Here is a 27,969-nt window from a genome sequence, read left to right on the forward strand (position 1 = left end):
GTCACTTCACGTGCGCACTGGATTGTGGGTCAGAATTGCCCAAATAGGATGCAGTTTTCAACACTAACAATCTTGGCCGCATGAAGTAGGACATCCGGGTACTTCTAACCATCCTAAATCTGGCCGCAAGAATCGGGACATCTTAAATCTTTTTTCTACCATACTATATAGTAGAAAATATGCGATTCGGAACGCAACCATAGTCTTATTTACACATATTAATGTTAAAAAACATCAAGGGCCTTATAGCAAATTAAAAAACACTTATTATACAGGACCTTAATTACGCATTACGGAGATGTGCAAAGCAAAACTAAAGTTCACTTGGTGCAAACATAACTCTATGCCACGGGGTTAAAGTCTGTGTATTTACTAGCAAACAACCCTAGCAAAGCAACGTCTCACCCATAGCTACGTGCCTTCTTCTAAACGATACTGTTGCCCCGCTTATCTGTGGAGATAAAAACAAAAGTAAAGTCGCCAATCGGGAGAGGAAACTGGGCCCCGTTTTATCACTAGAGTCCGGAGGTCATGTGACTTTCAAACTACCTTCGTTTTCTAGCCACACCCTCTTAGCTGAAACCTGTAGAGAGAGAAAATGGCAGTGTTTGCTATAGAAGTGCTGGTTGTTCCTTCCTCCCCAAAAAAATGTAGTTATTTTAACATTATGTAAAAAAAAACATCATTAAAGCTATAGTGCGTAACTTTTTTCATCTAAATGAATGTCGATTACATTCAAGCCAATCGCCAAACGACTTGACACAAAGTTGATTAAAGCCTATCAGCTCCACCAAACTCTCTCTGTATTTCTCAGTATGGTCAGCGTTTACAAACTGGTGTCGCCCCTTTGAAAAATCCCCAAGAAGAGGAGCCCAAGGAATGTTTCAGTTGTTGATTCTACTGCTAAGAAAAAAAACCTGGACGTACTGTACAGCAGAAGGTATAAAAAAATCCATGCGCCATCACGGACGGCTTACGTTCATGTAGAAGCACCGACAGTGTTGTTGACTCAAAATTACTCAGAATTTCTTATGAGGGAGACAGAAGTTACGCATTATAGCTTTAAAAAACATACAGTATATTTCTAGGTGTGTTGTTAGTGCATAGGTAACTTTGGTCTGAGAGTCTGTGTGTTTCTATGGAGTGTGTCTTGGCTTGTGTTTTGGGAGCGTTTTTGCAGAGCCAGACTGCTTGTGCTTGAAGGGCCGGCTTTCTTTCTTTAGTGGTTCTTGTCGTAGTCCTTGACCATGCGTTTGATGTGGAACAGTTTTTGCCTCAGCCTGCGACAGTCTGTCTTCTTGATCCGGTAGTCTGGTGTCTACAGAGCAAAGAGAGCATGGATGAGTAGGGTGTTTGTATGCACCAATATGTTTATTGTTCCGTCTTTTTTAATACGCTTTTGTTGGCATAACTTATCATCCATATGTTTTTTTACTTCAAATTTTGAGTTCTACATACTAAGAATTCCAAAAGTAAAATTTTTGACAAATTATTATATTTTGCTCAGTAATTTTTTTTTTCACAAAACACAGCCTCTGAAAGAAAAAAAATATATAATAATAATAATTTATCCCATGTTTGTATCAGTCATGAAAGCCATCTACGTCTCCCTGAGCTCACATGGATGAGAAGTTAAAGGCGTTAAAGTAGTTTTGAGATTGTTTGTCTATTTATCTTCCATAACATGTCTTCTTTCATACTGGTATAAATCAATGGTCCAACATGTACATTCAGGTGTTCATTTGATTAAACCTTGTTTGTTTGTGTTTGCATATTTCTCCTATACAACCATCTTTAACGACCATTATCGCAACATTAGTTTTTTTTTTTTTCAATACTTGGAACCAAAAATCAACTCAGCTTCTAAAGCAAATGAATCATCTAACTCAAAAATGTTCATTTAGTCTAACTTGATACAAGTGAGTGAACATACAAGTTAAATGCATCATCATCATCTCCTTACCTGCTTGAGATCCTTCAGCTGATTATATTCTTCAGCTACAACCTGAGAACAATGAAGAAGAAACATTCGTTATGATGGCGTGCACTTCTTATTACTATATATTATATCTTAATATTAAAGGTGGAGTCAGTGATTCTAGAGAACGCTTTTAGTCAGTAGCACTTTTTGTCAAAATCAGTGAATATGGCGAGGCAGAGTTGAAATGGGGCAGAGAGGGGAATGACATGCAGAGATCTGACCCGGGTCGGATTCGAACCCGGGTCTGCTGTGAAGAAGACTGAGCCTCTATGGGGGGCGCTCTAACCACTACACCACAAGCACCTCCCCTGTTTTTGTGCATTTATTAATTTTTTTTAAGATATTTTTTTTTTCATTTTCAAGCTTTATTAGACAGTACGGAGTTGAAATGGGGAGACAGAGAGAGAGAGGGGGGGAGGGGGGGATGACCTGCAGTAAAGGTCCACGGGTCGGATTTGAACCCGTGACCACTGCAACGAAGGCTGGAGCCAATATGGTACGTGCTCTATCCACTACGCCACCGGAGCGCTCCCCTGTGTGTGTGTGTGTATTTCTGACCTGGTATTTGGCGGAGGTCTCGTCCAGTGCGTCCAGCTGTCTGCTCAGTTTGTTGAGCTGGTCGTTGATGTCGTCCATCTCGGCACACAGGCGTTTGTATTCTCTGAGGTCCGAGTCAAACTCTCTCTTGTATTCATGACGCTCCGAGTCCGTCACTATCTCTGGGTACGAACTGTAGGAAGGAGAAGGGGGTGGGGTGGTGGTGGGGGTTAGCATCATAGGTAAACCTCTATGGGGAAGACAGACACACAGGTTTTTTTGCTCAAAAATATTACACATTTTACAACCTTCACTGAGGTGTACATCTGAACCACAAGAACGCAGTATTCAAGTTGCTTTATCAGTCAATGGCGTTACATTGAAATTAGTCTTTTCTCATCTCCCCTCTCAAGTTACCACACTCCAGAGGGGGTCAGAGCGCAGGGTCAGCCATAGTACAGCGCCCCTGGAGCAGTTTGGGCTTAAGTGTCTTGCTCAAGGACACAATGGTAGACATGGTGGACACCGTAGATTTAATACCAGCCACCACTAGTTTTACAACTAACACCCTCCTGCCCGGTCCCTGTGCTCTCGTCTCACAGCCCGCTGCACAAAGAGAGCAATGTTACTAGTGGAGCTTAGAGGACGTCTGCTTTCAGTCTAAATGAGGTTGGAGGCCATTGTCTGTCTGTACGTGTGTGTGTGTCTCTGTCTGTCGGTCTGTCTGTCTGTCTGTCTACCTTATGACTATAGCAAAGATGCATCGTTTGGGTTTTAATAACGTTTTACTAATGAGTTATTGATTTTCGGAAGTTTGAATCTGTCGACATCTTTCCGACTTTAACGCAGTCTGGAACTGTAGAGTTTAATCTCCATTTTTCAACTCTATTCTCAAAGTGCAAAATGAAAGAGAAAAAAGTCCTCTTCTAACTTCCTATGACCGTTATACTCTTACGTAGGTTTCAATAATGGTTTGTTAAGCTTTAAATATCTCCCTCAGGGCACACACTCACGCACGCACACACACGCACACGCACACGCACACGCACACGCACACACACACACACACACACACACACACACACACACAGGGTTCGTTGAAGTGTAGGGGGATGGGAACACACAGCCAAATATAACCACTTCCTCCTAAACTACATCGATTCCCATGTTTTGTACCTTTGACCCAATTCTCTAACAACCGAAATGCCTCAGAGGATTACCTAGCTACTGGACAGAGCCAAGCATATACACTGTAGGGCCTTTTTGTGTGTGTGTGTGTGTGTGTGGGTGGGGGGGAGGAGGGGGTGAGTGAGTGAGTGAGTGAGTGAGTGAGTGAGTGAGTGAGTGAGTGAGTGAGTGAGTGAGTGAGTGAGTGAGTGAGTGAGTGAGTGAGTGAGTGAGTGAGTGAGTGAGAGACCAACGGGCGGAGACCTGTCACTCAAGAGATCGCGCCAATACATTTTAACCTCCGATAAAATAAAAACTAGCGTGGTCCGAAAAATTTCACCCCCCTCAGTGTTGTCATGGAGATATGACCTAAACATACACACTAGAATGGTTTTGTGGACCAGGCTGTAAATAGGTTTAATAAGACTTTGAAAACGGCCTGTCTAACAAGTGAGTCAAAGAAAAACTGCTCGGTCTTGGCACCACCCCCCAGTGGCACTTCCTGGTTACTACAGTTGTGGTCACTTCCTTATTGGGTGCTGGTAAAAATCGCTGAGGTTGGGGCTTGGTAGAAATATATTATATCTCCCTTTCGTGTGAGCTTGATCTCCGGAGCTTAATAAACAGTTATTCATTCAAATCACAGAATCTAGGTCTGGTCCTGAGGGAGCGACGGCATTTCACTGCAATCAACATTCTGTGTTCTTAGATAAAGACATTTTCATCTTTAATCCAGTGGATGAGCTTGAAGTATACACGTGTTCGCTTCTTACCAGCTAGTAAACAATAAACGCTTAGCAAAGAATAATACATGAAAACCGTTTTTTTTTGTTTTCTTTTGTACTTAAGTTTTTAAATTTGCCCACCATCTCTACCGTTGTGTCCTTGAGCAAGACACTTAACCCCCAAAACTGCTCCAGGGGCGCTGTACTATGGCTGACCCTGCGCTCTGACCCTCTCTGGAGTGAGGGAACTTGAGAGGGGGGCTTCACTCTCAATATAGGCAGAACAATGTAGTTTTGGATTAACGTTACCCAGGTTGAACATGAACTACACTTTGCTACACAAAACTTTTCTAAAAACGTTCACATCCCTTCTAGCCTAGGAGCACAGCACAGAGATACAGTACAACAGTAACAGTATAGCCTACACTCACCTCTCCCACTCTTCCATTCCGTTGTCCAGTTCGTTGCCCGTCTCTCCTCCCGTGGTGTATTCTGTCTCGTACTGGGACTCGTCAAAGTCTGGGTTGCGTCTGCGCCTCTTGCCCCGGAGCGCGGAGGGCTTCCGGCCCGACACAGGCTCCTCTGACGGGCTGGAGCTGGTGCCCTGGGACAGCACCTCAGACGGACGGCTGGTGTCCCGCTCTGAGTATCTGCAGGACGGCAAGCAACACAGTCAGTGCGGTTACATGGGACAACTAGATTGGATTAAGACATATACCGAACTAGACACTCGAACGGACCGCGTCACTTGTCTGAGTATAACATGGCCTTTCAAAAATTCGATAAATGGCCGGAGCATGAGTTATCCAGGTGTTCTTATCCGAGTTCGCTTGTCCATTAATGTGCCGATTTTGTGTGCGAAGCAGATCGGATAAAGGTGTTTACATGCATTTTACAACTACAAGTCCTGTTGAAGTCTTATCCGTTTATTTACCCGATTATGAGTCTGCATGTAAACGCACTGAGTCTTTAAGTGTTTTAAAAGCAAGATCATTTAAAAAGGAGCTCTGAGGAACTTTCAGCTTTTGTTATTTCTAGCGCTCCCCTTTGGACTAAAGCGGTAGTGTTTTTACTACGCCAGCTGTTGTTCCTAATAAGGTAATAAGGTGACAAGGTAATTAAATTAAAACTTTTACTTTCAAGCTATCATACACTAATTAAAACACACTTGTGAATATTATATTATATATTTCTATCAAGTCTGTTCTGAAAAACACTAGTTCCCTTGACACAGTGCATCCTTAAGAAACCATCTAAGCTCAGCCCTGTGTCCAAAGAAATCAAATATTAACTGATAGTGACCCACTTGTGATTATTGATGCTCACACCCTACAGTTTGGCTGTGTGCCATGTGTCTGGCAAGGAGGTATAAACCATTTTATTGCTAAACTTTTTATTGTATTTGCTAGTGACTGTGACTGTTTAAGTCCTGTTTACAAATAGGTTAAAGTCCTGTTTGGTTTACACAGTGGCTTAGAGTCCCATGGAAATAGGTTTAAGTCATATTTTACATTCGCTTTCCTAATGTCTATTCTATATTTGATGTATTTTAATCTTGATGTATTTCATGCCCACTGTAAAGCACTTTGAATGGCCTTGTGTCTGAATTGTGCTATAGAAATAAACTTGCCATGCCTTGCCTAGTGTACTGGTCTTATTGTAAAGTGTTTTGAGTCCCTTGATAAATGTGCTTCATAAAATAAATGCATTATTGTTATTATTATAACACTACAATAACCAGAAGGAGTTGCAATGCTCAATGTTGTTGATATGCAGGGATTTGTATAAAGGAATTTAGAAGTGCATTTATTATTCATATTGTATCATATTGTATCATATATCATATTGTATGAAATGTAAAGCCCACTGAGACAAATGTATTTGTGATTTTGGGCTATACAAATAAAACTGATTTGATTTGATTTACAAGTTCTTACAAAAACCGCTGCACCATTTCAACAACAGGCCCAGTGCACTGCAGAGGTCTCCAGGCTTCAACATTCTTGTGCTTATGAGAAACGCCAGCTATGTTTACTCAAGGAAATGATCAAGATATTAATATTCTGAGCTTTGAACCCGAAAAAAAACATGCATCATAACATTTTTTTCAAGCAATTTTCTTCAAGCACTGGCAACAAACAAATTTCTCTTTTTTTTTTACCTTTATCTATACAGGTAAATCCCATTGAGACTTTTTCAAGGGAGACCTGTTCCAATTCCAACGTTACCATTCACTCACACATATTTGAATTTTTTTGTCTATTTTGCTTCCATAACATGTCTTCTTTCATACTAGTATTAAGAAGAATGGTCCAAATTGTGCATTAAGGTGTTTATTTGACTAAACCTTGTCTGTTTGCGTCTGTATATTTCTCCTATACAACCATCTTTAACGACCATCATCTCAACATTAGCTTTTTCTACACTACTCTGAACCAAAAATATCAACTTCTAAACAACTTACATCTACTAAACTTTCCATAATCATTCTTAGCACTATTCTGAAGGTTATTACAGAAGGATTTGTTCATATGTTGTTAATTGTCTTATTTATGATAGATTTTCTTCTTAAAAACATGCACAGAAAATGCATTTTTAAGACCTGTGCATAGTAGTTTATTTGATTCCGAAATGAAAACAAGGTGCTTGAGGACTCTAGCTTTGAATAAAAGGCGAATACACAGGTTGACAGTTAATCTGCAGAGGGCTCAAAGGTCTCTGTGTGTGTGCAGGGCAATGGGCTTTAGGGCAGACCAGTGATTAGATATTGCTGCTGGCATCAGTCCAGCCGCGGCTGGCCCATAGAGGGCGCTAGGGCGCCGCCCCCCCTCCCCCTTCCTCCCCCCAAAAAAATAATTATCGTTTTGTTTGTGTGTGTTAATTTGAGGCAACTAAACTATTTAATTTTACTTAAGAATGCACACTGAATTTATATTCTGGCACTGTATTTACATTTCATGGCGAAATTCAAGCTCTAAACTGACTCATTTAGCTTCTACGGGCGCCAGTTCACGGCGCCCCAAACCCTCGTTCACTCAGAATGGCCCTATCAATTTCTATTGCCATTCAGTTTTAACGGAGGGTTTGGGGCGCTGGCATTCGGCGCCCAGTAACTGGTTACCTGGCAACAATAGCAACAACGTTCGGATCTACTAGCGGTTGCTCGCGGAGTCGCGTGCAGTCTTGCCAACTTAGCGATGTTGTCGCTATATTTAGCGACTTTTCAACCCCCCTGGCGACTTTTTTTTCAAAACAGCGACAACTCTAGCTTTTTTTCTGGTGTTATTGGTGACTTTTTCGCCAAGGCAAGTATCACTTTTAACTCTTCTCAACGAGCAGCAGGAGACTCCCCGGCCCCTCTCCCGTAACAGAGCACTGACAGGCGGGCAGGTCCTGCCGCAGCAGTCCCTCCCAGCAGCGGTCAGAGCAGGAGATACACACCTCTCTGCTCGTGGTCCGTTAGCATCCCTATTAGCAGTTGTAGTAGCAGCTTTCCCCCCCTCTTCTACAGTCTACGAGTAGTGCAATTCCAAATATGATGCAGTGCTTTTTTAAACTTTGAGCATGTATGATTAGCCTACTGCTAGACTTACCATTATCACGTTGCTTGTTTATGCAATTGACACGTTCATAACACTAGAACCTCACCTATTGCCTATGTTGGCATCATGCCTTTAGTGTGCATATTGTATATATATATATAGCCTATATATATGATTTTATTCAGGACACATGAAGATCCATAGTACAATGTATACAAAATAGAGTCAATACATAAATAACAACAAAAAGCACACCAAATACAGATAAAAAAAAATATATATAGTTCTCTGCAAACCTATGTTTGCATCATGCCTTTAGTGTGCATATTGTAAATACTTCTCTGCAAACCTATGTTTGCATCATGCCTTTAGTGTGCATATTGTATAATTCTCTGCAAACCTATGGTGGTGTGACGCACACAAGACATATGGTCACAATTTGTGTTTATGTATTAATTTTATCAGTGATCATAATCACTTGTTTCCCAGCACTTGCTGATGATTTATTTCAACTTTTATTATCTCTTATTCAGTCTTTGAAGGCTTGTACTTCTGGGTGTGATACCGATTAACGCCAGAGAGAGGGAGAATGTTAACTTGTGTATAATTCTCAATTGTTATTGATGTATTTGCACTTTTAATCTTGCTGATTTCTACAAGGCAAATAAATGAAGTTAAAACCTAGTTCCCCTGCCCCATTTGTCTTTGTAAGGAAATGTTCTATTTTGTCTTTATTATTTTGTCAGAATGCACCAGAATGCTTCATTTGTATGTGAAAATCACAAAAAAATCTTCTGGGGGAGGATCCCCCCAGACCCCCCTACATGGGTTTGGTTTATAAAATTTCAGCCCCACCTAAATGAAAATTCACCAGCCGCCACTGCATCAGTCCCATGTGTAAAGGCTGATTTTTTTGCTTTGTACAGACTAGGATGTTGCTGCTACTTTTATAACAAAAATGTATTATAATTTTTTTTTTTTTTTTAAATACCTCATTCTAATTCAGGTTTTTAATGATTTCCCGATAGACTTTGAAACATGTGGCCTATGTTTATGAGAGAGATTTAGTGGGTGTGGTCAAGCAAATGCATTAAAGGTGGAGTCAGTGGGGGCGCCTTTAGCTCAGTTGGTAAGGCGTCCCCCTCCCGGGCCGGGCCCAGCAGCAGACCCGGGTTCGATTCCCACCCGCGGTCGTTCTCTGCATGTCACTCCCCTCTCTGCCCCATTTCAACTCTGTCTCTCTGCACTATCAATAAAGCCTTGAATAATGCCAAAAAAAATCTTAAAAAAAAAAAAAAAAGGTGGAGTCAGCAATTCCTGTGTGTGTGTGTGTGTGTGTGTGCTGAAAAAAAAATCCAGTGTTAATACACAGCCTAGGCTCTGTAAAACGGGCATGTGGCTAGATATGCGGTTGAGCCCTTTTGTTTACTGGGTGGTGTTGTGGTGCTGCCTCATTTCATCTCTGTCTCTCCACACTATCAATAAAGCCTTGAATAATGCAAAAAAAAAATCTTTAAAACAAAACAAAAAAATTCACCCACTCTCTATGGTCGTATGTGTCCTCATTGTAGACACTGCTGTCCACCTTGGCCGGTGGGTAGGAGGACGAGAGCACGCTATTGGCTGAAGCGTTCAGAAGCCCCGCCCCTTTCTCTGACACCAGCAGCGTCGGCGCGTCCTGAATGCTGTTGCTTTCCTCCACATTGTTCACCTACAACACACAGGAAAAACAATAAGAATGGACTTCAGCACAACACAAACAAACGATGTAAGCATTAACAATGGCCACAATGACGCTGTGTAGGCTTATGTATACGACAGACATCCTGTTAAGGCCAGACACACACACGGCAGGGAAAAGCACTTGTGTGTTTTTCAAGCACTGGTGAATTTTTTTTTTTAGATTTGTGGCGATTTTGCTTCCTTAAAATGGATTATTTCATACTAGTGTAAATAAAAAGTTCAAAATGTACATTTAGGTGTTTACGTGACTAAACCGTCTCTGGTTGCATCTGTATATTTGTCCTATTCAACCATCTTTAACGGCCATTATCTCAGAATTTAAAAAAAATTGTTAAAGAGATGCAAAAGTGCACATTATTAGTTAACTAATGCCACATTTGCATATTCATTCAAACATTTCTGAAAAAATTACAAAAAGAAAAAAAATAGTTTGGGGGGCGCCCTTAGCTCAGTTGGTAAGGCGTCCCCCCCCATGGGCCTCGGCCAGCAGCGGACCGGGGTTCGATTCCAGCCCGCGGTCGTTCTCTGCGTGTCACTCCCCTCTCTGCCCCATTTCAACTCTGTCTCTACACTATCAATAAAGCATAAAAATGCAAAAAAAATATCTTAAAAAAAAAAAAATTTAATGTCAGTAATCAACTGGCACAGTTTCAAGAGGATATCTATAAGGTAAACATGTTAAACCCTTTTCACCTGCAGTGTCACACCTCAAAGATACTTTACTAAGACAAAGGTTTGGTATTTAGTGCTTAAAGTTAGAGAGAGCATTCAGGCATGAGATTGGACAGCACAGTCAAACTCTTCAATGAATGGAATGGTTATCTGCTCGCTCCACCGGTCTGAAAAGGTCAAATGAACATAAACAAAGGACGGTTAAAGGGCTAATTGTGAAATAACTCAAATACTATCCATCAATACAACCTTTTGGTTACAGCATTGATTAACTATTCCCATATGATGAGCCAGTGGCGAAGTGGGTAGGGAGATCGCCTCTGGAGCGCAGGGTCGGAGGTTTGATCCCCCCGTCTCCCCGCCACATGTCCAAGTGTCCCTGGGCAAGACACTGAACCCCAAATTGCTCCCGATGGTTCAGAGAGCGCCTTGCATGGCAGCTACTGCCATCGGTGTATGAGTGTGTGTATGAATGGGTGAATGTGGTAAGATATGTAAAGCGCTTTGGGGCTGAGAAAATCGGCTAGAAGGCGCTATATAAGTCAAGTCCATTTACCATTTAAAGCCCAAGAAATTTGTCATATAAAAATGAACTATTTGTTGTCAAAATCACATTTTCGTCAAAATCAGTGAATGTCTCCTCATGATTCGCTACCTGTCCATACTGTTTGTGTGTGTGTGTGTGCTAAAGAAAAAAAAATCTGGTGTTAATCAACAGCCTAGTGTCTGTAAACTGGCATGTAAACAAAGGGAGCCCGTCGTAGCTAGAAACGTGCCAGTTTACAAAGCCTAGGCTGTTTATAAAGACCAGATTTTCTTTCAGGTAGCGGATCGTGAGGAAATATTCACTGATTTTGACAAAGTGATTCTGACAGCAAAAAGCATTCTCCAGAATCACTGACTCCACCTTTAAACCTGCAGTGTGTAGAATTTTGGGTTTTATTTCCTAGCAGATTTTGTAGAAAGTAATTATAATATCCATAAGTACATTTAATTTAGTGCATAATAGCTGAATTTTTTTTTTTTATTATTATTTTTTCCCTTAGAAAGGGTCTCATATATGTCCATATTTCTGCATATTTTGGACCAAGGCCTAGTGCCGCCATCTTGAAAGTGTCATAGTTGGAATGTCATCAGGTGCATTGTTTAAAATTTAGAATTGTTCTTGTCCTTGAAGGCCACTGTAGCTTCTGTTATTATTCGAAAGGGTTGGGGTTACCCAGGGAGTGTTGCATTCTAGAACTTTGTAGAACTTTCTTGATGATGTCATATTACACACTGCACCTTTAATTTCAGCTTCACTTTTACTTGAAGTTCTCTCTACTGTCTTCTGTCTCTGTGAACACCTGGACAGTGATCGGCCAAACAACAGGAAACAGTGTTTGTCAAGTCAATAAATGTCCCTTTAACCGGTCTTTCCAACTCCTTCCATTGAGGTCAGTCGGTCAGCAGGAGGGAATTCCTTCTCAGTGTGTGTGCGTGTGCGTGTGTGTGTGTGTGTGTGTGTGTGCGTGCATATGTGTGCGTGTGTGTGTGTGTGTGTGTGTGTGTGTGTGTGTGCATGTATGTGCTGCTTCCGGGTGTAGCTGCGAGCCGCAGGTTTGGCGTCTCTGCCAAGTAGCGAGTTACAAACTGCTCTAAACTAAGCCCACACACCCGTCGTAATTGCCGCCGTAAACGCAAATAGATGCAAAATGCTCCAGAGGCGCGTGCCCGAGTCATGGAAGGGAGCGCTAATCCACAGAATACCCAAAAAAGATAATATTCCAAATGACCCCACCACTTGGAGAGACATTTCTCTCCTACCTACGATCTACAAACTGTTTATGAAATGCATTCTTGGGCGCATACTACCATGGCTGGTGGACGCAAACATGATGTCCACTAAACAAAAGGCATATATAGAAAGGCAAGGCATGAATGAACATGTATTCTGTCTAAAAACTGCCATAGATGACTTTAAACACGAAAGTGCAAAGTTTTATTCAGTGTTTCTCGATTTCCGTGACGCATTTGGCACACTCCCTCATAATATCATGTTAAGAGCTCTGGAGGAAATACATCTCCCTCAATGTTACATCGACATCGTTAAAGATGTGTACCAAGGCTCTTTCGTTCAGGTCATCTGCGGAGCCGAGCTCACTGAACACATTCCACTGCGCATCGGGATCAAGACGGGCTGCCCGTGGAGCGCAGTTAACTTCATTCTGTCAATCAATAGGTGGATAGAGTGGATGTGCCAAAGCGCTCCACCTGGAACCATCTCCCCAAATCCTGTACAAGCTTTTGCCGACGATGTGCAAATGGCATCCCGCCAGGAAAAGGTTGTGCAGGACATGTTGCACAAGACTGATGCCTTCCTCCGGTGGTCGGGCCTGGAGGTCAAGGAGTCCAAGTGCGCGACGTTCTTTGAAAGGAGGAGCGGCGGGAATAGGTGGTATCGGTCGAAGCTAGACCGCGACCCCCAATTCAAAATCAACAATAAAACCATTCGAGTCTATTCCCGAAATGAAACATATGCATACTTGGGACACAAATTTAATGTAGCTGGCGACTGGGACCAACAAGTGCAAGAAATAATATCCGATTATACTTCAAGGTTACATAAAATTGACACATCTCCTTTGCCGCTTACAATGAAACTGGATGCCATTGGGCAAATTGCCTTATCAAAGGTTCACCACTTCTTTGCCAATGTTCACTTAACACGTAAAACACTGCAAGACTTAAACAATAAAACGGTTCAGATAGTTAGAGGCTGGAGTGGCCTAAACACCCACACAACTCGGGACGTCATCCACCACAGTAGGCACGAGGGGGGCTTGGGAGTACCCGATTTTGAGTGGGTCTACATCGCCACCAGGTTGGCACATTTATTAAATATGCTGAACAACGATGATCCCTCTGTCAGGAAAATGGCCCGTGCATCGCTATTATTAGACCTTAAGAAGCGCAAAGTCCCTCTCGCCTCCGAATCTGAGCCGAACTTTCTGGGATTCAGAAGGAAACCGAACGGCAAACTGGACACTCGCGCCATCGGGTTCGGTGTCAGGTCTGACTGGCCGGATCTTAACGACCTCTGTAGTTGGACTGGTATCGTTCTGCGTTGGACACATAATGGAAAGAATGTAGCCCCATCCGAATCAGTGGTTACTAGTGGGGACATCGCCGTCACTGCCACCTTGGTGGAAGACGGAGTCGAGTTCACACTCCCACCCACTAACTGTCGCGCAGCCCTGCTGGCAATAAAACACAGACAACGCCAAAAACACTGGACGGGACTAAGACTACAAGGCAAACTAGCCTGCTTGCCTTCTGCTGACCATTCTGTGTCCCACATCATCTTCAATAATGCATCCATTGATGAGGACATACAAACGTTTGCCATCAAAGCCAGATTGCAGGTTCTACCGTCCCAGCTGAACCTGTCAATCTGGTACCCACACACCCACACATCATTATGTATTCATCATGGACAAGAACAGTTCACTGAGACAATGTCACATATATTAAATGGCTGCTACTTTTATAAAAGCCTTTATATAGCCAGGCATGACAGGATTGTGAACTTGATTGTACAAAGCTTACCACCTATACTTTCACCAACATCCTCCACCCATGTCAATTGCTTTGTTAGACCTCATATGTTCTCTTTGTGTGAAGCTGAAATGTCTGTGTTTACTGATCTAAGTGCCACCAGGCCTGACATTTTGATAATAGATGAGCACCGTAGAAAAGTGCACATCCTGGAGGTAGCCTGCACCTTTGACTCAAGTTTAGAGGAGGCTTATTTAACTAAGCTGGTGAAATATTACCCTCTAGTACAGACAATTAACTCCATGGGCTACAACTGTCATTTACTTGTGTTCATTTTTGGCAGTCTAGGCCATGTGCATAGGCTTGTCACTAGTGGTCTTAGGATTGTCGGCCTTACAAAAACAAGCGCAAAACAGCTTGCCAAATACTGCTCAGTGTCCTCCATCATTGGCAGTCGCCATATTTGGAGGAGAAGGTGTTGTGTGTACCCATAATATCAGCTGTTTGACTGGCATTGGCCACGTTTCAGAGTTGTGTCGGAGAAAACTTTGCATCTATGACATTTGTGTCCTTATGTATATTATTATTAATTGTGGGCGCAAATAAAGTACTAAAAATGTGTGTGTGTGCATGTATGTCTGTGTGTGTGTGTTTGTGTGTGTGTGTGTGTGTGTGTGTGCGCCTCAGCAATGGTTTCTCCTTCTACCACTCCCACACAGGTTCCAGTAAATGTATTAATCGTTACCAATCTGACTCTAACACAATCGTTGAATGCTTTTACTTCAAACACATCTCACTTTCATTCTCAGCTTCCTGGAAGGCTAACAACAAGCTTATTGTTACCAAGGGAACCATCTGATTGGTTTTTCAAACAGCCTAAAGCACGACAACAACAAAAGAAATACAACTGGAGTAATAGTGCCACTTTGAGCTGAATAAATAAATTATGAGAATGAAGTTTTACTTTTATAAGTACCACCAGTCCAAGCATCCAGTAAATGGACTTGACTTATATAGTGCTTTTCAAACGATGTTATAAGCCCCAAAGCGCTTTACATTTCTTACCAAATTCACCCATTCACACACACACACTCATACACCGATGGCAGTAGCTGCCATGCAAGGCGCTCTTTGAACCATCAGGAGCAATGTGGGGTTCAGTGTCTCTTTGCCCAGGGACACTTTGACATGTGGCGGGGAGACGGGGGATCGAACCTCTGACCCTGCAACCTAGTGGACGACCGCCCTATACACACTTTGCCTTGTTGCCCATAAGCGTAAATATACTTTTGTTCAAACATTGTGCAATTCACTGTCCAGCTAGCACACACATCAAAACATGCAGACATATGGGCACATACAGTACGGACAGGTAGCGGATCATGAGGAGATATTCACTGATTCTGACACAAAAAAAAAGTGATTTTGACAACAAGCGTTCTCCAGAATCACTGACTCCATCTTGACTTGAGAATTACTATCTCAGAAGCTGTATCATTTCATATCAAATCAGTCAAAGAAGGGCGTAGAGAAATGTTGTGAGTCAGCACCAAAATGAAGCAGTAAACAGACGTGGTGTTATAAATGGTAAATGGACTCCACTTATACAGCTCTTTTCCCTGGTTTTTCACAGACTCAAAACTTGCTTTACATTGTTTTGTACACATTCACCCAATCACACACACATTCATACACCGATAGCAGCAGCAGCAGCTACCACGCAGGGTGCAAGCTAACTATCAGGAGCAATTCACTAAATAAAGATTGTTTTTGTTTTTGAGTGTGTGTGTGTGTCATCGCTGAACGCATGACGTCATGCTCTGTGAGGTGAATAGAGCAGACGGGCCCACAGTCTATACTATGACTAGCTCTAGTGTCTGATAGTAGAGAGGGACACTGACGTCAGCACACTGATAGTACACTGAAAAAAATAAGCATTGGGTGAATTTAAAAAAAATTAAGTAATCTGTGCAGTTTTCATGCTTTATTGATAGTGTAGAGACAGAGTTGAAATGGGGCAGAGAGGGGAGTGACATGCAGAGAACGACCGCGGGCTGGAATCGAACCCGGATCCGCTGCTGGCCGAGGCCCATGGGGGGGGGACGCCCTACCAACTGAGCTAAGGGCGCCCCCCTAAATTGAAGTAATCTGTCACACCTAATATTTTAGCTTCAATGTAAAAAATGTATTTGGTGTAACCTGAAATTAATTTTTTACATTGAATAATTTTTTTCAGTGTATAGTAGGAAGAGTGTGATACTGATGCATCGAAACTTTTCTGTTTTCCTTTTAACCTGTATTTTTTTTAATTATCTTGTTCTTTTATTGTTTATTAAATGCAATTTTATTTTCATTTGTTGCCTGTTTTCGTTCGTTTTTTAAAAAGTACCTCCTGAATGCAATATCAATATCTTCTAATGTCTAATCTTGATGTGTGTTATGCCCCTGTCAAGCACTGTGAACTGCCTTGTGTCTGAATTGTGCTATAAACTTGCATGGCATAAAAATTTGGCGATTGTAAAAAAATATATAAAAATAAAAAAATCTGTTAATAGAGTACATCCGTTAGAAAGAGGAACAGATGGGCCTATGCTTTGGCTTATAACGGTAAAAGGCCAAAGAGCTTCCAGGCATAATTCATTATAGGAGATTTGAGGACAATGGTTGCAATCAGATTATTGTTTATTATTCAAACTAGTCAGTGTTAGTCTCTGAGATTAAAGACATGTAAGTAGATTGTGGAATGTATTGGACTTTTCTCCCTCGAGAGAGAGAGACGTTATTCTCTACGAAAGCAGGTCAGCCAAAGTGTGTCATAGTGTAATATAATGTAGGTTCATTATACAGAACAGTTAGCCTGGCGCTACCAGACCATCGTACTTCATTTCATTTGTACAGAAGGTCTGGAAGTGCTGTAATTGGCAAACGTTTAAAACTATTGGATCTGCGCAGTGCCACTCTGGATTAGCCAACCAATCGCATAACGTTTGGTCGTGAGCCGGCTGTTGACGGTGCGTTCAGGGAACTCGGAAATTTCCGACTTCACTACATATTGTAGTCTATGGATCTACCGGTACCTGGCAACAGTAACTTGCTAGAGCCTTACGTTTAGTTATTTGGATGAGAAAGGTTGTAGGCGTCCATACTTTCCCGAGCAGATGCACTGGAACACAGACAGGTCGGAACTCGGAACTAACAAGTCGGAAGTTTCCGAGTTCCGAGCGTAAGGGAACGCAGCATTCAACTGAAACTGGAGCGCGACTTCGACCCTCATCGTTCTCAGCCACTTCCTCTGTTCGCTGATTGGATACTCAGAAATCTGTTCGGAAAAATCTCACTAATACGCCCCACCACCAGACTGACTACTGAAGGGAAAATGAAATTTGGGCGGAAGTAGGTAGGCGGGCGGAGCCAGGCTATAGAACATTGACTGTGTGCACTAAAACGGAACAACATGTTTTATAGTTGTAATAACCCCAATAAATGTGGTGTGTGTGTGTGTGTGTGTGTGTGTGTGTGTGTGTGTGTGTGTGTGTGTGTGTGTGTGTGTGTTTATAATGTAGTTGGATGTCCTTATTCAGGTCATATTTTCATACTGAAGTTATTTCTTTATTATATGGCTTTACTACCTGTGTTCAGTATCGGTATCTGTGCCAGTAAATGAGTCTGTGTGTGTGTGTGTGTGTGTGTGTGTGTGTGTGTGTGTGTGTGTGTGTGTGTGTGTGTGTGTGTGTGTGTGTGTGTGAGTCATGGGTTTGGTAGTGACAGTCTAAGGCTGTTGGTCGGGTTTCAACTGGACCCATCTCTGTAAGCAAGGCCTGGTTTACTCCGGTGACCTCACACAGTGGCCTCATTGTGTGTGTGTGTGTGTGTGTGTGTGTGTGTGTGTGTGTGTGTGTGTGTGTGTGTGTGTGTGTGTGTGTGTGTGTGTGTGTGTGTGTGTGCGTGTGTGTCCGTGCGTGTGTTTGTGTGTCTGTCTGTGCGTCTCTGTGAGTGTGTTTGTGTGTCTGTCTGTGCGTCTCTGTGTGTGTGAGTGTGTGTGTGTGTGTGTGCGTGTGTGTGTCCGTGCGTGTGTTTGTGTGTCTGTCTGTGCGTCTCTGTGTGTGTGAGTGTGTGTGTGTGTGTGTGTATGTGTATGTGTGTGCGAATGCGTGTGCGTGCGTGTGTGTGTGCGTGTGTGTCCGGGGGCGATGCATTGTGTCTGACGCATGAGGTCATCTGAGTCTGTGTTGCTGGACAGATGCAGAGTGAAAGCATCCTGGACACATTTCAACAACAGTATAGTTTCATAAGATCATAATTGGAAATAAATAAATAAATAGATAGATAGATAGATAGATAGATAGATAGATAGATAGATAGATAGATAGATAGATAGATAGATAGATAGATAGATAGATAGATAGATAGATAGATAGATAGATAGATAGATAGATAGATAGATAGATAGATAGATAGATAGATAGATAGATAGATGAATGAATGAATGAATAAATTAAGTTGTTCAATTTAGACTTCACCCCCGAGCGATGGCATTAATAATAACTTAAAAATATAAAATGATAAAAATATCATTGTTGTAAGGTCTGACTGTATTTTCTCATCATATTTCACTGCATTTCTTCACCAGTTCTCTCTGTCTGTTCTTTCATACTCACTCCCTGCGTTCCAAATCACATACTTTGTCTCTTTACTATACTACATACTAAAGTACAGAAGAGTTTTAGGGCCACAGGAGAGAAAAAATTATCACATAAGGAAGGATTTGTTTTCATTATGTCGAGAAATGTCAAGAATCAAGACAAATATTCACAAAATGCTATTGGAGTTAGTGGGGCCTCTAGGTATTTTTGGCATACTGCAATTGACATGCATGTGTATTGGGATATCCTAAATCTTTTTCTGGCATACTAAATAGTAGGGAAGTATGGGGATTGGAACACAGGGACTGCCTCACTAAACAGCTGCTGTGCTGGACAATGCAGAGCCATTGTTGTGGATTCTTGACATGGAGTGGGTTACAAGGGTTAAGACTTCAAATAGTAGTATTCTCCCGTAGCTCTGCCCCACCCAGACAACCAGAGCTACACCCAGTATGATTATTGTTTTTAGGGGTTTGGGCGCGTGTAAGATTAGTTCCTTCTGCCTGGAGGAATTTAACAAGTTACGCAAAGATGTACCAGCCAAAAAAGTAAGAAGGATGGATGGTCTCTTAGGAATTTTATTTATTTTATTATAGTCTAACTAGTGCCCAGAAAACATGTTTGACTACTGGCCAAAGGGCTGGTGCTAGAATTCCTTTTGGAAAAATTCTTAAATTATTTTTCACGTTTATATGAACACAAAATAATCAGTTAAAGCTGGGGTATATGATTTCTGATTGGTCAAAGTTAACATGAGCTGTACACTTTGACCAATCAGAACGAGGCTCCGATTCTCTGTTCTTATTGGCTGTTGGGACTGTCCATTCACTTTGGCACGACTTTGTTGGTGTAGAGCGTGTCAGGGAGGAGGGACCATAGGGGAGGGACCAAAGAGAACAAGTGGAGCGGTTGAGGTATTTGGATTCGAATCTCTATCCCAACTGCTATTTTCTCCCCAAATCCTCCACCCCAGCTTTAAAGGTGGAGGAAGCAATTCTGGAGAACTTGTTGTTTTGTTGTCAAAATCAGTGAATATCTCCTCGCGATCTGCTACCTGTCCGTATTGAGCGAGTGCTGAATCCATAGATAATAAACAGCATATGCTCTGTAAAGCGGTATATAAACAAAGATGTCTACTGTAGCTACCACACCGTAGTTTACAGAGCCTAGGCTGTGTATAAACACACATTCTCCAGAATCACTGACTACAGCTTTAAACTCATTGTGATTCACAGAATGAAAGAGGCATCATTTAAAAAGTGGCAGTTTGAGTCAAATATCGGCCTTATTTCCCACAGGGGAAGAAGAGGCATAAGTAGGTAAGTAAGTAAAAGTGTGAGTCAATGATCAGCCCAAATCTCACACAACGGTCGCACATGAGTGGTAGGATGTTGACACACACTCACACACACACAGACACACACACACACACACACACACACACACACACACACACACACACACACACAGAGAGACATACACAAACGCACACGCACACACCTACACACACACGCACACACACACACACACACATTTGAAAACCCAATGGCAGCCTCTCTCTAGAAACCACCTGCCTGCCTTCAGAGCTTACTATCTCCCTCGCAGGTTAATGATTACTTTGAGTGAAACCAGGCAGTCGACCATTAGCAAACAATCAGCCTTGACCCGCAACAATGTGACTCAATCAACTGGCATACACTGCAAAAAATGCCTCTGCAAAAATAAGTTTAAAAAAACAACAATACAAGTTGTATTTCAATTGTAATAAGTAAAACAATTATTGAACATAAGATCTTTTTAAATAAGATGCTATATATATATGTAGAGGTGCTCCGAGGAACTTTCAGTTTGTGTTAATTTTGTGTACTCTGCCCCCACTGTGTGGAATACGCTGCAGAAAGACCTAGGACTTGTTGAATTGATTTCGTTGAATGCCTTTAAGTCGAAAATGAAGGAAATTGAGCTAGACTCTCTAAGATGTCAGTGTTTTTAATAGGTTTTTTTCCTGGTTACAGAAATGGGTCTATTTAAGATTGTTGCAGTGTGAATTGGTTTGCTTTATTTTTTAGTGCTATTTTAATTTGGTCCCTGTGTGTTTGTCAGTAACTGTTTGTCTGTAACTGTGGTTCATTGTGCTACTGCCTGTCTTGACCAGGTCACCTTTGAAAAAGAGATTTTTAATCTCAATAGGGTTTTTTTTCCTGGTTAAATAAAGGTTAAAAATAAAATAATTATTGCGCCCCCTTTGGTCAAAAGCAGTAGTGTTTTTACTACGCCAGCTGGAGTTCCTGGGTGAGCGTACAAAAAAAAAACGATATAAAAAAAGCATTCTTTGCACTGATGGTCTCGTTTGCACACGCACACACACAGACACACACACACACACACAGACACACACACACACGCACACAAACACACACACACACAATATCTCCCTGAAATGTTGCTTGTTAGGAGATTGTGTCTTATATTAAGTGTCATGAGACATGTTGACTAAAATTAAACTCGGTAAGATTTAGAATTTTTTGCAGTGTAGTGTTGCGTATGTGACAGTTTCGCTGCTGTATATCGTAGAAACTGATAAAAATTTATAGTATGTAACGCTCCCTTTGGACTTTCAACTCATAAAACCAAATGTATGAGGGTTTCAAAGTAGTGAACAGCGCACAACATTGCAAACTATCTATCTATCTATCTATCTATCTATCTATCTATCTATCTATCTATCTATCTATCTATCTATCTATCTATCTATCTATCTATCTATCTATCTGGTCATATGATCCAATAACTACCGGTTTCGTCAAATCTAGCAAAATAACAAGTGACAACAGAGCAACCTTGGGTATGTGTGAGTCTCTGCTTGGCTATTTACTGCCCCTGAATCACCACAGTTACACAACATATCTTTACGACTGATAACTACCTTAGCAGCAGGATGATTACCTCACTGATGGCCTACTGCACCTGCTAGCAATGAGCCCAAGAAGTGTATTACAAGTATTCAAGGAATCACATTTGTTCCTATATACACATATCCTATATATATTTTTCTTCAATCTTCATCTCTACATAACTTATTGAAAATGCTCTTAATGACAAAAACTGTATTGGAATTTCATAGAAATGTTGTCAGTAGTGTATAGTATAAAACCAAAATGTTCATTCTACTCAAACATATGCCTATAAATAGTAAAACAAGAGACAATGAACATTTGGAGTGGTCTCTTAATTTTTTCCACGGCTGTATAAATACTGTAGCCTACCCAATGCTTAATGTTGAGCGTTAATCAAAACATATGAATTTAGGATATATTTTTCACATGTTCAAAACGCTTTTCTAAACAAAAAAGTAATCAAATAGGCCATAGGGTCACAATTTACAGCATTGACTGGAAAATGCTTGTTGGCAAAAATCAGTGAATTTCTCCTCATGTCAGCCACCTGTCTGTACTGTGTGCGCGCTGAAAAAAAAGTGCTCTTACACAGCCTAGGCTCTGTAAACGTGCATGTTGCTAGTTATGGGCTCCTTTTGTTTACATACCAGTTTAAAGAGCCTAGGCTGTATAGTATTAAAATAATACCAGATTTTTTTCAGCGCACACACTATACAGACAGGTAGCGGATCACGAGGAGATATTCACTGATTTTGACAGAAAGTGATTCTGACAGCAACAAGCGTTCTCCAGAATCACTGACTCCACCTTTAATTTCAACTTCACTTTTACTTGAAGTTCTCTCTACTGTCTTCTGTCTCTGTGAACACCTGGACAGTGATCGCCCAAACCACCTTAAACATGGAACAAACACACAACCCAGGGATCCGAGAATAAATTTGACCGAATTTGGCGCCCCTTCCTAAATTATTTTAAAAAAGCAATAATAACTATAGAAGAGTAGCTACCCCCCCCTTTTTTTATTTGATTTAATTTTATTTCTTTATGTGTTTTTTTTTCATATTGATTGTTTATTTTTGTTTCTTGTAGTGTATATTTCGTGTTGTTGGGTGTGTGGGTGGGGTATGTTCGGGGGGAAAAAAAGGGGGAAAAATTTGTACTAATCGTGCTACAATTTCTTTGTTACGAACATTTAATAAAAAAACCTTTGAAAGAAACATGGAACAAACAGTATGTAGGTCTGTAACTGTAACAATATGACCACAGTGTTCCACCAACCTGCTTTAGACCAGATCTAACCTGACTGTGACCCTGCTCATTTGACTCCAAGCTGCTGACCACAGATCCAGGGTCAGTTTTGGGTTGAATTACGATTTACCTTTAAATCCCCACGTAAACACATTGTAATTAAACTGTAGTCTCTATTAATAGCAGCATTGGTCTGGCATCAAGCAATGTCTACTTCTGCGAAAGAAGGTTAAAAAAAAAAGCCAAAAATACAATTCTTTAAACCAATCACAATGGCTGATCCCAGGAAGCAACAATTGTATCCGTGTAAATAGTGCCGGGAATGTGTGTGTGTGAGTGTGTGCGTGTGTGCGTGCGTGTGTGCGTGCGTGTGCATGTGTGCCTTTGTGTGTGTGTGCGTGTGTGTGTGTGTGTGTGTGTGTGTCTAACCATCCTCTCTTACCCATTCCTCCACGTCCCTTCCCTCCGAGGCCTTCCCTCCGGCCAGAGGCTCGTCCCAGTAGATGTTTGGTTTCCCGTAGCGCCAGATCTTCCCTCGCGTCCTGTGAGCGAAGAACGCCGCCACACACAGCGCTATGACAACCAGGAAGCCACACACCATGGCAACGCCCTGAGGAAAAAAATAAGAATAAACCAAATCAGTTTTATCTGTACAGTCCAATATCACAAATAGACATTTGCCTCAGTGGGCTTCACATTCCATACAGTATGACACCCTGCCCTTACACCCTTAAACTTAATCTTAATCTTTATTTCTATAGCACAAAGTTACAAACTAATAGGATGACCTAAAAGGAATAGGGGCCGACCAGTAACCATGAGGTCTCTGGTTCCTCCCAGTAACCATGAGGTCACTGGTTCCTCCTCCCAGTAACCATGAGGTCTCTGGTTCCTCCTCCCAGTAACCATGAGGTCTCTGGTTCCTCCTCCCAGTAACCATGAGGTCTCTGGTTCCTCCTCCCAGTAACCATGAGGTCTCTGGTTCCTCCCAGTAACCATGAGGTCGCTGGTTCGATCCCCGGCACCGGACAGGAGGGTGTTAGTAGTAAAACTAGTAGTGGCTGCTATTACATCTACAGTGCCCACCATCTCTACCATTGTGTCCTTGAGCAAGACACTTAACCCAAAACTGCTCCAGGGGCGCTATACTACGGCTGACCCTGTGCTCCCTCTGACCCCCTCTGAAGTGTGGTAACTTGAGAGGAGATATGCAGAAAGACAAAATTTCAATGTAGCCATGATTGACTAATAATGTAACTTAAATTTACAGAGCAAGAAAAAAATGACCAGCATAAACACAAGACCTTGGAATAACAACAACACCAAGAAGATGATGAAGGGATATTATCTGGGAAGTTGTCAAGGAGATAAGTTGAGATAAAGTTGGTTTATCTCGGTACATAAAGTTCACAAACACACACACGTGACCTCACAAGGAGAAATACATATCGCAGTTTGTTGCTCCTTGTACGCAACAATGAAAGCAACGCGTCATGGAAACAGATAGTGTTCAGGACAGGGCTGATAACAGGAGGATATAATAAGATCGGTCCAGATGTATCTTATTGGTAGCAACGTTTTAGGCACAAAGTATATTTCACAACAACAGATTGTGTCAGGCGGCCAAAAGCATTTCTCTGTACATCCAGTGTAGTGCAGATATATTTTTAACCTTTTGTAATGGTGGATTTCTCATTTTAAAGGGACTCATAAATGATAAGAAAAGAAAGAAATACAATGCTTTATTAATATATATATTTTTCTAATATCAGTTTATGGGCTTAATAAATATATAAGTTAAAAGGGAAGTAAGTAGGGGCGCTCCGGTGGCGTGGTGGATGGAGCGCGTACCGTGTTGGCTCCGGTCTTCGTTGCAGTGGTCGCGGTTTCGAATCCGACCCGTGGACCTTTACTGCAGGTCATCCCCCCTCTCTCTCTCTCTCTCTCTCTCTCTCTCTCTCTCTCTCTCTCTCTCTCTCTCTCTCTCTCTGTCTCCCCATTTCAACTCTGTACTATCCAATAAAGCTTGAAAATGCCAAAAAAAAAAAAAAAAAAAAAAAAAAAGGGAAGTAAGTGATTTTTTTTGTTAATATAATGTGTTAAATCCCTCTATATTCATACAGCAATCACTTTCATTCAGCTTTGCAGTTATTGACAGTTAACATTTTGAGTATCCTGTCTCTGTGCCCTGTGAACAATGACTCGCTGCTCTCCATCGCGGCACTATCTGATGAAGACGGCTGTGTGTTCATGTGGTGGTGACGTAGGGACGAGGGAGGGGACGGCTAACTGCTAGCTACTGACAGCAAGTTAGCTACAAAGGACCATATCACTTACTGGACCTTTAAACTTGTAATGTCAACACAATGTCACTCTATTGTAATGTTGGAGCTTAAATAAGTTGTAGTAACAGCTAATTGATTTAAAATAACCTGTACAGAAGCTATACACTGTATCAAAGCAGAGATATAATACATTGAAAAAACAATCAAATATCTCTTGTCAAATCCACCCACCTCCTGTGGGTCTACGAAGCAGTAGTGGTAGAGGTACTGGTTGTACATGGGGAAGCCTCCGACCCCTCCCATGGAAGAGTAGCTGGTTTGGTAGAGGTTCTGGCACATCATCAGCATGGGGTTGTACATCATACTGGACGTGCCCTGGGCCGCCGGGTTCACTCCCACTATGTACACTATGTTTATGATGCCCTGCAAAACAACATGGAGTCAGTGTACATGTACATAGACAGACACTTACGTTTTCATATTTACAATTATAAAAGCTGTAAGTCTCTCTTTGAAGGAGATAATAGTAGTTTAAGTCCATATTGGGGTGGTAGGATGGCCTAGAGGAAAGGTGGCTGACCAAGTAACCATAAAGTCGCTGGTTCGATCCCCGGCACCGGACAGGAGAGTGTTAGTTGTAAAACTAATAGTGGCTGGTATTATGTCTACGGTGCCCACCATCTCTACCATTGTGCCCTTGAGCAAGACACTTATTAGATACATAATTATTACCAATAAAGTTAAGGAGATGTCTATTTAAAACTAGTTAAATGTGACCCTATTGGGGGCGCCCTTAGCTCAGTTGGTATACGGCGTCCCCACCATGGGCCTCGGCCAGCAGCGGACCCGGGTTCGGTTCCGGCCCGCGGTCGTTCTCTGCATGTCACTCCCCTCTCTGCACCATTTCAGCTCTCTCTACACTATCAATAAAAGCATAGAAATGCCAAAAAAAAATATCTTTAAAAAAAAGAAAATGCTTCCCCTATTCACCTGCAGTGTCTCGCCTTGAATGAACACAGACCACACATCTGGTATTTTGGGTTTTTGAAAACATTAAAATACCGTTCATAACAGAACCGGGTTGGGCTTCCACACAGCCATGGAGATAAGGAGGGGAAGCAAATATTATTATTTTGAAGAATGTAGTAGGCCTATACATACTTTTTCTATCTGTTTCTTTTGTTTATTAAATACTATTTTGTGTATTCTGAGCCTCTGTATGAGCTGTACACTACATACTAGGAACTTCAAATTGTTGTGCCAACCAATTCTCCGTCATACAAATAAAAAACTAAGTTGGTCAAAATGTTGATTCAAAGAGTAAGCAGTGTTCAAACTGTCTGAACAAAAAATAATACGTTGAGGGGGCGCCCTTAGCTCAGTTGGTAGGGCGTCCCCCCCCCATGGGCCTCGGCCAGCAGCGGACCCGGGTTCGATTCCAGCCCGCGGTCGTTCTCTGCATGTCACTCCCCTCTCTGCCCCATTTCAACTCTGTCTCTACACTATCAATAAAGCATAAAAATTGCAAAAAAAATATCTTAAAAAAAATTATAATAATAAGTTAAAGCACAACTTTTACTTTTTGGAATTCTTAGTATGTAGAACTACATTTCAATATTGAGTCAACTCAAGAAAAGATCATTAGTTGACCCAATATACGCAGTTTTCCTTCAAACGTAAATCATTTTAGTTTTAGCCTCAAACTTCAAAAATCTAGTGGAGACAGTTGCCTTGAAAATTAGATTTTTCTCACGTTACATTGTTTACAGTATACGCCTATATAGACCCTTTAAATAAACCAGTGTAAACATAAGGACAACACACACAAATATGACAAAACTAAATATTGCCAATGCATCATATAATAATAGTAATACAGAGGAATTCAATAAAGAAATATAAGATAAACATAATAAACAATAAGGATATGAGTGAACCCACCTGCAGTGCTGCCATGACGGCGCTGCTGATCAGAATCGCCAGAAAGAACTTCCTGCTCCGCACCACGCGTGATTTGGAAAAGCTCGTGATGAAGAAAGCCAGCGACCCGATAAAGTTAATGGCGGCCATTGCGATCATGGCAGTTTTGGCCGAATAAGGCTGGATGTAGGAGCCTCCGTAGTTGCTTCCGTAGCCCCCTCCGTAGCCCCCTCCATAGCCACTTCCATACCCACCTCCATACCCCCCTCCATAACCAGAACCATAACTCCCACCACCACCATACCCTCCGCTACCATACCCCATGCCCATCCCCATGCCCATGTAAGACATATCCCACATCAGGGTGGACGCAACGCAGGCGAAAATCCCCACGCACAAGATGATAACCGTGGCCATCATAGCTTTGACCAGGCCCGGGGGTGACAGCCATTTGTAGAAGTGTTGGGGCTTCTCTTCGATGTAGTAGGACCCCGGAGGAGGGGGGTAGGCGTTGTAGTCGCTCTGCGGGCCCTGGAAGCTCGCCGGTGGGCCGAAGCTCTTGTGGGACGGAGGGGTGAACGGAGGGCTGTAGACCGGAGGGCTCTCGAAGCGCTGGTTGTCAAACATTGTTCATAGATTTGACGCCCCAATCTGTAAATAGAAACAATTTGCCTGGCGTTAAAAAACATATAAAGTAAAAGATGAGGCTTATTCCACTACATGGTATATGGTGCACATGCCAGTCGATAGTTAGCCTGTTTATCGGTGTGTGAATGTGTGTATGAATGGTAAGAGAGTTTGTAAATGGACTTGATTTACAGTGGCTTGCTAAAGTATTCATACCCCTTGAGATGTTCCACATTTTGTCACGTTACAACCACACATGTACATTTATTTTATTGGGATTTTGTGTGATATTAGAATGGCCCAGTCAAAGTCCAGACCTAAATACAATTCAGAATGCCTTGAAAGAAGAAGAAAGACTTGGATATTGCTGTTCACAGACGCTCTCCATCCAATCTGACGCCGAATCTGAACCTTGAGCTATTTTTCAAAGACGAACGGGCAAAAA

The 27,969-nt window shown here is 41.9% G+C and overlaps 1 protein-coding gene across 1 annotated transcript; it reads right to left on the minus strand.

Moving 5' to 3' along the window:
* Positions 1-737: 737 nt before the first annotated feature.
* On the minus strand, positions 738-27,524 carry LOC307254085 (occludin; the record flags this gene model as incomplete). The annotated part of the gene is made up of 8 exons (XM_080032328.1): positions 738-1,318; positions 1,964-2,005; positions 2,540-2,711; positions 4,842-5,060; positions 9,494-9,663; positions 23,135-23,302; positions 25,209-25,400; positions 26,919-27,524. 8 exons carry the CDS (start codon positions 27,522-27,524, stop codon positions 1,220-1,222), a joined length of 1,668 nt encoding a protein of 555 aa, XP_079888454.1. The 3' UTR covers positions 738-1,219.
* Between the last annotated feature and the right edge of the window lie 445 nt (positions 27,525-27,969).

The sequence above is a fragment of the Ammodytes marinus genome (assembly GCF_949987685.1).
Source record: "Ammodytes marinus genome assembly, chromosome: 8".
Classification (NCBI taxonomy): domain Eukaryota; kingdom Metazoa; phylum Chordata; class Actinopteri; order Uranoscopiformes; family Ammodytidae; genus Ammodytes; species Ammodytes marinus.